The sequence below is a fragment of the Sparus aurata genome, chromosome 16 (assembly GCF_900880675.1).
Source record: "Sparus aurata chromosome 16, fSpaAur1.1, whole genome shotgun sequence".
NCBI classification, from domain to species: Eukaryota; Metazoa; Chordata; class Actinopteri; order Spariformes; family Sparidae; genus Sparus; species Sparus aurata.
Window position 1 is genome coordinate 14,269,836 of NC_044202.1, and position 12,307 is coordinate 14,282,142.

General features: G+C 38.9%; 1 protein-coding gene across 1 annotated transcript; it reads left to right on the forward strand.

The window, feature by feature from the left end:
* Nucleotides 1-703: 703 nt before the first annotated feature.
* Nucleotides 704-11,638, forward strand: kif15 (kinesin family member 15). Its single transcript, XM_030392348.1, has 35 exons — nt 704-859; nt 1,096-1,126; nt 1,419-1,605; nt 1,768-1,844; nt 1,943-1,980; nt 2,074-2,171; nt 2,278-2,457; nt 2,765-2,974; nt 3,071-3,196; nt 3,515-3,637; nt 3,743-3,890; nt 4,080-4,171; nt 4,274-4,483; nt 4,724-4,901; nt 4,997-5,138; nt 5,586-5,727; nt 5,875-6,042; nt 6,133-6,261; nt 6,363-6,468; nt 6,590-6,755; nt 6,845-6,995; nt 7,079-7,164; nt 7,249-7,327; nt 7,826-7,912; nt 8,014-8,118; nt 8,203-8,325; nt 8,453-8,599; nt 8,719-8,814; nt 8,943-9,107; nt 9,254-9,348; nt 9,458-9,524; nt 9,624-9,661; nt 9,766-9,898; nt 10,787-10,918; nt 11,017-11,638. Exons 1-35 carry the CDS (start codon nt 841-843, stop codon nt 11,092-11,094), a joined length of 4,152 nt encoding a protein of 1,383 aa, XP_030248208.1. The 5' UTR covers nt 704-840; the 3' UTR covers nt 11,095-11,638.
* Nucleotides 11,639-12,307: the final 669 nt, after the last annotated feature.

Sequence of the window (12,307 nt, forward strand, 5' to 3'; positions counted from 1 at the left end):
AAAAACAACAAGTGTAATACAGCTTCAGTTCGGATTTAATATTGCATTTGATTTTAGACTATTTATTTCCCCTTGAAATATGCACGATGGTAGTAGTTTTTTCTTTTGACCATATTCTTTGTGTATGTCTTTTTTACTTTATGTCTTTGTAGATTGGTATGTCATCCAGCAGATATAACATGGCCTGGTTGCGAAACAATCAAGCACAGTCTGACCAATCTTGTGTGGACAGAATTTTAATCATAAACCTTTTTGATAGTGATTTTAACCTGACATATTACAAGTTCTGGTCAGTTTTGCCATTCAACTCAAAGGGCTTCTAAACTGTGTCCTGTATTTATGTATTCATATGTATGTAGTCAGACATACTGACACATACAAATCCTGCATGCTATAATATTGGCATTATTGATTATCAATATGACTTGAGTTAAAAATTATTAATAAGCTGGTAAGATGTATGATTGCTCCTATATCAGCTCAAGCTGTGAAGACTCATAGAGTTTTAAAATAATGTGAATTATCAAGGTAAGTGGAAAATTGGGTATAATGGGGAAGTAGAAATGGATAATATTTAGTAATGTTTATATCATCGATGCTAAAGAAAATGTTGAACCTGACAGAGCAGATGCCCTTATAAAGCCATAACGCTGCACACTCCGCTACAGTAGGGGGCGACAATCACCTGTCACGCTGGTTTATACGCCGTCATTAAGCGACAAAGAAGTACATGCAGCTCTGCCCGCCAATTTTGACGGATGTAAACAGTACGTCCTCGGTCGTCTTTGCTATGATGAAAGTTATGTTTACCTTTTAACGTCGACCATATCTTTGTCAACCATGAATTCCAGTGGAAAAGGTACCGCAACCCACATCTACACATGTTAATAGTTGTTTCGTGAATTTTTTGAGTAGTATGCTGTCAACATGCCACAGACAGACACGGTTGCTGTCGCTTACATTTAACATGAAGGTATCTTGGTAAACTTAGCACGCTAAGCTAGGTAGCGTACCTAGTTGGATTTAGCATACTAACATGATTTAACTAACTCTATCAGCTAAAGAAGCAATAACATGTTATTATTTTATTTACAGGCTCTGCGGATTCATCCCAACTTGCTCCCAGGTAATACACCCTTAGGAGGCTTTGCGACAACAAGTTAGACTATGTTGCTAACCTAAACATTGTAAACTGGTGACTTGAATTTGCCGATGCTCCTTAACGTACCGTCGACACTTTTGTCTCAGTTACTTGTGATTCGGACTTGCCTCTACTGTTTTGACTGAGGAGAATAGACAATTAGAAAAGCTACAATGAAATAAAGATTGTCCTGTCCTCGGAACGAAATGGGATCATTTAATCAATTTGTGTGGTTTACAAGTGCTTAAGTTATTTTTTATATTTATATTTCCTGCAGCAGTGACAGCAACTCTATCAAAGTCTTTGTGCGAGTGCGACCTCTGACCCAGGGTAGTGGGCTGACCACAGATGGAGATCAGAATCTCTGTCTCACCGTCACCTCACCCAACACCATCCGTCTGCTCTCAAAACCAGAACCGCGAACCTTTACCTATGATCATGTTGCTGACATGGACACATCTCAGGTGAGAGGACACATCATCTTAGCAACATACAACTGGCACGAGTAAAACTAGCTTTCATGTACAATCATGATTGTAATCATGATGATAATAATAATAATAATAATAATAATAATAATAATAATGATAACAATAATCTGATCTTCATCCGTCATTCTTCAACAGGACTCTGTATTCTCTAGTGTGGCCAAGAATATTGTTGAGTCTTGCGTGAATGGATACAATGGTACCATATTTGCCTAGTAAGTGATCATTATGTTGTCTATGTAAGGTATAATTTAAGAATATGTTGTGGCATAATCACCCATTAAATTTCTTTATTTCTCTTCTGCTTCTGTAGTGGACAAACAGGCTCAGGGAAAACGTTCACCATGCTTGGTGAGAATACAATCTTTTATCCACATCGCTGCAAATGCTGTAACATCCAGCAATGTATTAGTCGTAGTGACACTTTTTTCTCTTTTGCTTTAGGACCGTCTGAGTTGGATAACTTCACAGATGAACTAAGGGGCGTTATTCCGCGAAGTTTTGAGTACATATTTTTCCTCATCAACAGAGAAGTGGAAAGGGTGAGCTTTAACATTTCATCACCATGCAGATCTTCGTTTTAAACCAATAATTCTTTGTTTATTTTCTAACGAAACTGTTGCTGTCTTTGTTTTTTTCCCCCTGAAGTCTGGCCAGTCCAAGAGTTTTCTTTGCAAATGTTCATTCATTGAGATATACAATGAACAAATTTATGACCTCCTTGACACAGCATCAGCCAGCCTTTTCCTCAGGGAGAACATCAAGAAAGGTCTGTTTGTTGAGGGAGCTGTGGAGAAGTTTGTCAACTCGGCTGCAGAAGCCTACATGGTATAAACATTTTGTTGGTTGTCACTCATAGAGGGCAATTGTACCCAGTATAATGCATAGTAACCCTCATGTCCGACTAGGTAGAGGGGATGGGGATATTCTAATATACCTTGCAATCAGGTCCATCATTATAAAGTAAAAGTATTATTTTGTGCAATATAAAGTGTGCTGTTTATTGTTTATCTGTTTAGCTGTGCCTTGTTAGATTGCAGATTGCATTAAATGTATCTTTATTAAATACAGGGCAGGGGGCATCTTGAGAAGTCTGCTGCTTGAGTGTACATAATTTGTGTTTGAAACCACGTAGGTGCTGTCTACGGGCTGGCGTAATCGACGAGTGGCCTCAACCTCCATGAACCGTGAGTCCTCTCGATCACATGCCGTGTTCACCATGACTTTGGAGTCCAAGGAGTCCATCAATGAAGTGGTGAACATCCGAATGTCTCAGTTGAACCTGGTAGATCTGGCAGGGTCTGAGAGGCAGAAAGACACACACACAGAAGGCTCCAGACTCAAGGTGAAGCTAAGTCCATGAATTCAGTGTCCTTCTGAGATACTACATTTATTATTTTGGTGTTGCCAACAGCTTTTTTCTCCATTGCTTCTATTTTAGGAGGCCAGCAGTATCAATCGCTCCCTCATGTGCCTCGGTCAGGTGATTATGGCACTGGTTGATGTGTCCAATGGGAAGAATCGCCACATCTGCTACAGAGATTCTAAACTCACCTTCTTGCTAAGGGCAAGTGTTTCCAAATGCAGGATGTGGCTTCATTGGAGAATGTGTACATTTGCTGTCTGAAGGCGTTCCCTGAAATATGTTTACATGTTGGTGTTATGCCTACTAAAATTGATGTTCGTTTGCGAAAGAGATTGTAAAAATATATATCCATACCAATTATAGTCTTTGAAACAGTTCTGGCGGTGATTGAAATAAAATAGGAAGTATTAATCATTTGTACTTGACCTTCAAGTCTTTAATACTACATTCAAAGATGTGGTTTCTCATTCTTTCAATTTGAATAGATCTTGTCACTGTAATAGTTGTTTGTCATTTTAGGACTCTCTTGGAGGAAATGCAAAGACTTACATCATTGCCAATGTGCACCCCGGTTCAAAGTGTTTTGGAGAGACACTGTCTACCTTGCACTTTGCCCAGAGAGCCAAATTGATCAAGAACAAGGTATCAGACAGAGCTCTATATTGTGTTAAAACAGAGGTAACCAAGTGATTTTGAAGGTAGAGCACTTTGTCAATTCATCCTTGTGAAATTATTCTCTCTTGCCAGGCCATCATCAATGAAGACACACAGGGAAATGTGAAGCAGTTACAAGCTGAAGTGAAGAAGCTAAAGGAGCAGCTTGCACAGGCACTAACTTCTCAGCCAGTGGACTATGGGAGAGATGTAGCGCCAGGAGGACCTGAACTCCCCATGGGTAATGATACACAGAATAAATGTGAATCTTAACACATCCTTTTAAAATTATTCTTTAAAACCATGTGCACACTTTCAAAAGTGAATAGACTGAGGTATTAGATACAGTAAACTAAACTACTATATTATATGTAACGTAACATGTTTTCTGGTCTTTTTTACACAAGTATAAATCAGCTTTTCTCATCAGGTCCATCCGCTGAAATTCAAGACAATGTCTCATATAGAGGGAAGTTTATGTCTGCTGTGCGCCTGTGGAGGAAGCGTGATGAGGAAAAGAGGGTATGGGATTTTTTTGATTCTTTTTTTTACACAATTGTCATTTATTTTGGGAAATGATGCTGTCTATTCAGGGAAACTTACAGTAATGTTGACCACACTCAGATGCTACACGAGAAGTTGGCTCTGCTTGAGGAGGCCTTGAACCAGAAAGACAAGTTCATCCATTCCAGCCGAATGATTGTCAGATTTCGAGAGGACCACATATCTCGTCTGGAGAAAAAACTGAAGGAAGGACAAGGCTTTCTGTCAGAGATGGAGTCTCAGGCTCTGATTGACCAGCTGAAAGAAGAGATAAAGATCTTGAGAGATCAGGTACAAAATACCAATTGGTCACTGCCTTACCCTCTGTTGATTACTTGTGGATGACTGTATATGTCTGCATAATGTGTGGATACATGTAAAGTTCCACGGTCGGTATCTTCATATTTTCTTTATGAAAAGACGTATATAGTTAAATTAGATGCTCTGTATACACCATTTTTCTTGGAATAAAAACCTAAATGTTGTATCTGTTGAGCACTAATTTTCTTGTGTACACTTCTGCCCTTTTAGGTTGAACATCACCCAAAGATGACTCGATATGCAGCAGAGAACTTCGGCCTCAGACAAGAGAACCGTCAGCTCCGTTCGCTCGAATCAGTGGTGAAAGCTGAAGAGGCTGCAGCCATAGTTGCTGCTGAGGTAGAAGAGACCTTCCAGAGGGCTGTTGAGACAGAAAGACTTACAGAGGGTAGGATAATAATTGGCTTCATCAGAGGACAGGTCAAGTAAATGTACCATTTCCTATACCTGTGTACATATCACTAAACTCTTTTTGCTCCACAGCTCGAGGAACCTCTTCAACCTCTGTGGCTGCAGATACTGTCTTGTTGGCTACAATTGAGAAGTTGAAGGCTCAGCTGCTTCAGAAACAGTCCGACCTCACAGCTGCCTTGCAGGCCTTCGAGGAGTACAAAGAAATCACCAAGTAAGGAGATGTTTAATAAAAGGACCCACTCTTAAACCAGATTCGCACAAGCATTATCCAAGAAAGCTTAGCAGATGTTTTAACAACAAGCCAGTTCAAAATGCTAAAAATATAAGCCAAGAATGTTTCCCATCCTGAAATCCAGTAATGGTCGATTTTAGAACAGCTTTGTAAGGACCGTTGCGCAAAGTCTTTCCACAGACGCATGTTTTGTCAGTGACTGCTTTCTCTACAGTCCAATAAGGCCATATGAATGTAGGAGTTTATACAGTAATTAACTGGATAAATATTCACATTTAAGAAGCTGGAATCAGAGAATTTCAACATATTTATCGCCATTGTGATGTGGATTTGTTTTGTGATCTTTTCATGCAATGCCTTTTGTGGGCTTATAAAGAAAGTTTGGCAGAGTCTAATGTGGTTTTTGGATGGTGATTTGTGTTCTAGGAAACAGATGTCTCAGCTGGAGTCTGAGAAAAGATACCTTGAAAAGTCCAATAGGCATTTGGAAAACATTTTGGAAGCCACGAACGCTTACAAAAACAAGGAAGTCTCAGAGCTGAACAGAATTCATGTTGAAACAATTAAGGTGAGCAAATTTTGTATTTGTATTCAGATCGCTGTGAGGCAAACCGTAAGCTCTCTTTATTCAGTGTACTTTTGTTGTCCTGCAGATCTCACTCTAACAAGCATTGTGAAAAATCATTCTCTTGTATCCTCATATTTATTCTACCAGATTCTTACCACGCCCACCAAAGCATACAACCTGCGATCCCGTCTTGTGCCTCTCTCAAGCCCTGAGCACCTGAATGGAACAAACGGTGAAGGAGACGACATTTGGGATGAGGAGCCTCCTTCAGACATGACCGAGATGGCCTTGACTGAGGAACTGCGTCAAGTGCAGGTTCAGAAATGTGGATTATGGCTTCAATATGTGTAGAAGAATGGCACGAAGTCTTCCCCTTGTGTCATACTTTCTCTAATTTCTCATCAGGATCAAGCTAGTCGTGTCCAGACACAGCTAAACGAAGAGGAGCTAAAGAGCAGCAAGCTGTTACAGCAAATTGCAAAACTTGAGGAGCAGATTACCTTGATGTCACAAGAGTCTGATCTCAAGGATGAGGTAATCCTTTTGCAGTTGCATATATAGTAACAATTTTGATGTAAGAATAAAGGCTAAAATGTACTTTGATTTAACCATTTTCCTCATTATTCTTGATGCAGCAACTTTGTACTGAGCGAGCTAACAAGAACAGGGATCTGCTCAGCCTGCAAGAAACTGTCAATGAGCTGCAACAAAGCCTTCAGTCTGAACAGCAGGCAGCAGAAGGTAACATTCAGATTTATCTGTTGTGTTGTACCCACCTGCCTGGACTTTTGCTTGTGTTGAACTTGGAGGTTTCAGTCATCTAAATGTAGAGTTCCGTGTACTCTTTCTTCCCGCCCTTCAGTGCTGAGAAGTGAGATCCGTGATCTCCGCCTGGTGCTGCAGTCATCCGACAAGGAGCTAGCCACTGTAAAGAATGAACTAAGTGAGGGCCAGAGCGAACAGCAGAGAGAGATGAGCCAGCTCTCCAACAGTCTGATTGGCACACAGCTCCAGCTTGACAAAGTCCAGTAAGCATGAGTCAAACCCCTCTACATTGTGACTCTTCTTGATCTGATGTGTTCATGTACCCACAACTACTGTCATGTCTTCATCCTAGGCTGGAGTGGGAGCAGCTTCTGGAGCAGCATCGGACTCTGCAGGATTCATTTGACCAGCTGCAAGCAGAGGCCAAGTTTGAGGCCGATCAGGCAAGACAGCAGCTGCAGGATGGACAGCAGAAGATTGATGAACTGAAAGCACTGCTCACGGTTAGTGAACTCATCAACTTGATTAGTTGTAGGCTGTAACTGTCTATATTTTCTAATCTTATATGTTTTGGCTTCTGTTATAGGAATTGAATAATTCTCTGCAGTCTGAGAAAGAGCATACAAACACCCTCATCTCCCAGTTAAGAGAAAACAGAGAAAGTACATCAAAGTGAGTTTTACAAGACTGTGTTCAGTTTTAAACATTTAAAATAACGCTTGTATTAGTTTGAGTGACCTTGGTGTTTGCCCTCAGAGAACTTATTGAAACTGTGGAGCAGAATACACAGCTGCGGAAACAAGTCTCAGACCTGACAGGACACGACCAACAACAGGTGAGTTCTAAGATGGGTGTCTGCAGTTCCTTAATTGTCTTAGGTTTAAGTATATAGATATTATGACTCATTGAATATTTTTGCAAATTCTTAAGTGCTACAAACATATTCTATTTTAATTTATCCTAGCTAGTCAGACTCTTCTGTGTGACGTCCACATTTCTGATGTTACAAATATTTAAACCTCCCACTGAACTTGCGCTTACCTGGTGGCAAAAGGGGTTAACAATTTACACGACTCACTGTAATAACCGTATTCATGCATATATCCTACCTCTGCACGGGACCACATATATACTACGTCACTGCTGTGCTTGAATAAGGTGTGTTTTGGTGTGTCGTTTAGAATTATCTTGAAGGTCATCACATTTGAGTGTGTGATACCAGTGGACACCCTGTAAGAACAATATGCATATTTGGAAGTTTTATATATTTGATGCAACGGTAATTGCAGCTCACTCCATAAGCCTGATTATCTGCTTTTTTGTTTTTATAAAGGCATCAAAAATTGTTGACCTTGAGCAAAATCTCAAATCAGCATGTGAAACAATAAAAGGCTTGGAGCAGAAGACTGAACAGGACAAGGTAAACCTGAGTGAATAATTCTCTCTCATTTAGAATTTCTTTAAATTTAATTTCAGTGTGTCTGCTACCTTCCTGAATCCCACCTCTGTATTTTTTGACAGGATGTTGTCTTAGATCTGATGAATCAAACCAGAGTCCTCCGCTGTGAGCAGAGCCAGAAGGATGAGACCATTACCCACCTGTCCGAAGACATCAAAGACATCACAGTAATTCAATCCTCCTATTTCACCCTGTATTTGTCCTAAATAGTTTCATTGTTTTTCATAGTATGTATTTCATTGCTCTTCCAGGCCAAGTACAATACTGCCAGCCTTGAAAGGGAAGATTTCAGGGAGCAAAACTCTAAGATGCAGACAGAAATCTGTGAGCTGAAAGAAACTTTTGACAGATGTGTAGCGTCCAACAAAATAGAGGTAAGTTTGACACTAAATGTGTATTTTTGTAGAAGTAATTCATGTTCTGACCAGTTTTGTAGACAACAGAAAATTAGACTTAGAATTGGCAAAGCTATAATATACATGTGTGTGTGTCTGTCCTCAGGTGGAGGTGTTGCAGGAAGAGATTGCTTATGCCACTGAGGAGGTTGAGAGACTCACTAAGGTCTTAGATGAGCAGAACATCCTCCTGCAGTCATCTCAAGAAAAAACAGCAAAAAAGGACATCATGATACAGAATCTACAGCAGAAGGTGAAGTTGTTTTTTATCAACCCAACACAGAGTAAGAAATAATCACTAAGGTTTAAAAAAATCTAAAGACCTATATCTTTTTGAAATTACTAAATACCAAGACTCTCCTTTTGAAACAGGTGCAACAACAGCAAGAAGCTGTTGAAAGGACTGTCAGAAATGGAAGTTTGAAACCACTTGTTGAGCTGACAGTCACACCTAAATCATTACCTCGGGTATGCCTTGTCTGTCTATTTGTTCTTTAATTCTGCATTCACAAATAATGCAGCCTTAAAAAAATGGCATCAAAAATACAACATGCTAATCTTTCTTTTACTTATATTTAATTGTTCTTTTTCTCAAGACACCCTGCACTCCAGGGAGCTTTAATAGGGGCCTGACTCAAGTGCTAGAGAGCCAGGAGAGGGAGCTGGAGAATCGCCGCTCCTCCATGATGAGCATGGAGATTCTTTTAACGGAGCTGAATGCAGAGAGGGCTGCCAAGAACGAGGAGATCCAAAGACTTAAGGTATGTCTTTGTGCCAAAGTTAAATAATCTACAGCAGGATTGTAGCAGACTCAACTACTTTAGAGTCTTGTTTGACTGCTCTAGACTACTACATTTAAAAAGGCTTAAGGACTTAATAAACTTTGGTGTGTTTTCTCTGTCCTCAGATGCAGCTGACTGAGAAAGAGATGGTCCGATTGGAGATCCAGGCTTTACTTGACCAGTTTTACACCAAGCAGAACCAGAATGGAAATAAAAATGGGTTGAGTTTATTTATCCACACATTCAGCAGTCCACTTCCCCGCTGTACACATGATCATTCATTGTTGATGGCATAAGTGAAATTAATAATGTTATTGTGTCATTTTCAGCGAAGATTTGAATGATGCCATCAAGCAGTCCTTACTTAAAGAGCTGCAAGAGGAGAGAGAAGAGAAGGTTTTTTTTTATATATTATATATTTTTTATATTTTTTGTTTTTCTCTTTTTTCTTTTTTATTGAATAATCAATTTATTATTTGTACCTCTCCTTAACAGACCAAAATAATGCAGAAGATGTCCGATACTGTGAAAAGGTAAGCTCCTGGACCTGTGGTTTAGTTAAATTATTTTGCTCCTTTGTTAATGCTTGACATCTGAAAAACTGTCTTTATTGTTTTTGTTTTGTCTCATGGGTCAGACTGCAGGCGCAGGAGGCGATGTTGGCCCAGTCTCAAACCTGTGTTCAGGAACTGACCACAGAGCTGAGGAACCGCTGTCTCGAGTTGAGAGACATGAACCACAGGATACAAGATGAAGAAAAACTCATTCAGGTCAGAGCCCGACTAGATGAATAGATATTTTACTAAATAATACATTTTGGAATGATGTAGTTTTCAAGTATTTAGATTCCCTAGAGACTGAGTTACTGGTTAGAGTTGGTTAATGCTATTTTACTCTGAAATTTAACCTGATGATGATGAAGGTGACATCATTTAATTAGAATGCACTAGATTGTCTGCCATCTTTGCTGGGCGGACAATGTCGAAAGTTATGTATTTCACCATACAAATGTTTGTTAAGGATATTTCAGGCCAAGTTGGTTGACTGCACACAGGTATACTTTGGCAAGTAGGGTTGGGTAGGGCTTGAGGAGAGCAGCACAATGGCTGTCAAATTACTTGCATTCTCTGATAATAACGGCTCTGATTAGGGCTATTTTAAAATTATTGCTTAAATGTTCGGTCTTTAAAATATAATGTAGTGAAAGAGACCTATTAAAAATGTACTCAAATACAAGTTGGCATTTTGACTTGTTATGGTAGGAAAAGCACAGGTGTTACTAATAAAATTAACGATTGGCTCAATTTAATTTAAGTATCCCAGAAAGCTGTGACAGTAACCAGACATGCACAATACCAGGACCCTGAAATCATGAATTTCTGTTTCCTGTAATATGTCAAAATATCTTCTGTGAGTAAAGACTGTTGCAATGTGTGTTTGTGTTTGATCAAAAGTCCAAAAACTAAAAATATACAGTTTATGGTGAAATAAACAGAGAAACTGTGAATCCCTATGTTGGAGAAACTTCAGATAGAAAATGTATTTTTTCTCCTAAATAATGATTTAATCCATAATCACAATTGTTGCCTTTTAATCTTCTGTCACTTGGCTGATTGATTACTTGAGCCTGTGACAATGATATGTTTTCTATTTTACAGGAGAACGAGGTTCTCCGTAAGCAGAATGTTCAGCTGTCAGAGGAGAACGGGAAACTTGTGGGGCACAAGAACCACAAACAGAGGATTGAATATCTGGTGAAGCTGAAAAAGGAAAACACCAAACTTCAAGAGGTAACTATCATTTCTGCTACTATCAAAGAATGTTTCTCTCTGGTACTGACTGTTACCATGTTACTTTGGTTAACTTTGTGCATTTCTTTTGCTCAAAGGAAAATGAAAAGCTCAGAACAGAAATGAGCCTTATGAGAGACCACACGGTGGACATCCCACAACTGGAGATGACGTAAACCTTCTTATTGTTTTGATGTAGGTGAACTTGCATCTTTCCCCAGTGAAAAGATTTTTTTTAATTTTTTCATTTTATTACCTTATTGACTTGGTCAGTTCTTTTAATGGTTTCATGTGCAAAGACATTATGATTCATGTCTGTTCTTTTCTCATTCAGGGAGTGTGCAGTAATTTTGCTAAGACATGCTCATGTTATAACACCTCTAACCAAGTATTTTGCCTGAAGGCATACTGTACTTTTACATCAGCATTGACAGACTGGCTGTGATATACAGCTTCACTTTTTCTTGTTGGGTTTCCTTGGATGTATATTAGCATACCTTGTTACATTGTTCTCAGACTACAATGAAATGAAATTTACAAGAATGCTGAATTACATCATAATGTGAGAACATTTTTGTGTTCATACTTATTTAGGTGCTGTAATTGTTTGACTGACCATCTTGTTTTATCCATTGTATATGAATTGTATTTTTCCCATCACAAGGTGAGGAGCCAGCGTCCTTTCTAGCATAATAAAAATAGGTAACATTTTTACTGTAATTGAAGTATTTTGTTTTTTACCTCAGTGCTTTACTGTCTCGCTTTTTTGTTTTCTGGTATTTTTTACTGAAAGGTTAAAGTAATGGGACTGAAAAAAAAGATTGCATCACAAAAACTTGAGGAACGTGATCCTGGTCTTTTGAGTATCTAATGGTGGTAAAAAAGTTGAAGAAACAGTAGCCTTTGACTTTCCAGTACTATTGTGACAAATATGGCACATTTCCTTTCTTTTTTTGCGTAACCGTATCAGTGATGAGAGTATATTCTCATGTACTCATGTACTGTACTAAAATGCAATTTTAAGGTACTCCTACTTTGCTATATATATTTAATGGTACCTTATGCTTCTACTTGTACTTGCTTAAACTGAAACAGTACTGCTTACAGTTCATAATACTTCAATATGAATAAATATCTCCGTGATATAGAATACATTGGGGCCATTCTGCATAATGAGTTAATTTAGTTTTGAGTCGTTTTCTGATTTTATCAGATCGTATTGGCTTTGAATGCAGGGTTTACTTGTATATTTTTATATTGTGGCATCACTACTGTTTTCTTAGTGAGTTATTTGAATAGTCCACCAATACATGGAATAAATATAAAAACCGTACTGGTATTTGTGATTCATAGTCGAGCCGCTCGGAGGCGATGTAGAGCTTATTCCTC

What these genes read in the sequence shown, in the direction of transcription:
- kif15 (XM_030392348.1), top strand. An exon ending in GACAGAAAGACTTACAGAGG is followed by an intron (nt 4,902 to 4,996) that starts GTAGGATAATAA and finishes TTTGCTCCACAG; the next exon opens with CTCGAGGAACCTCTTCAACC. An exon ending in TACAGAATCTACAGCAGAAG is followed by an intron (nt 8,600 to 8,718) that starts GTGAAGTTGTTT and finishes CTTTTGAAACAG; the next exon opens with GTGCAACAACAGCAAGAAGC.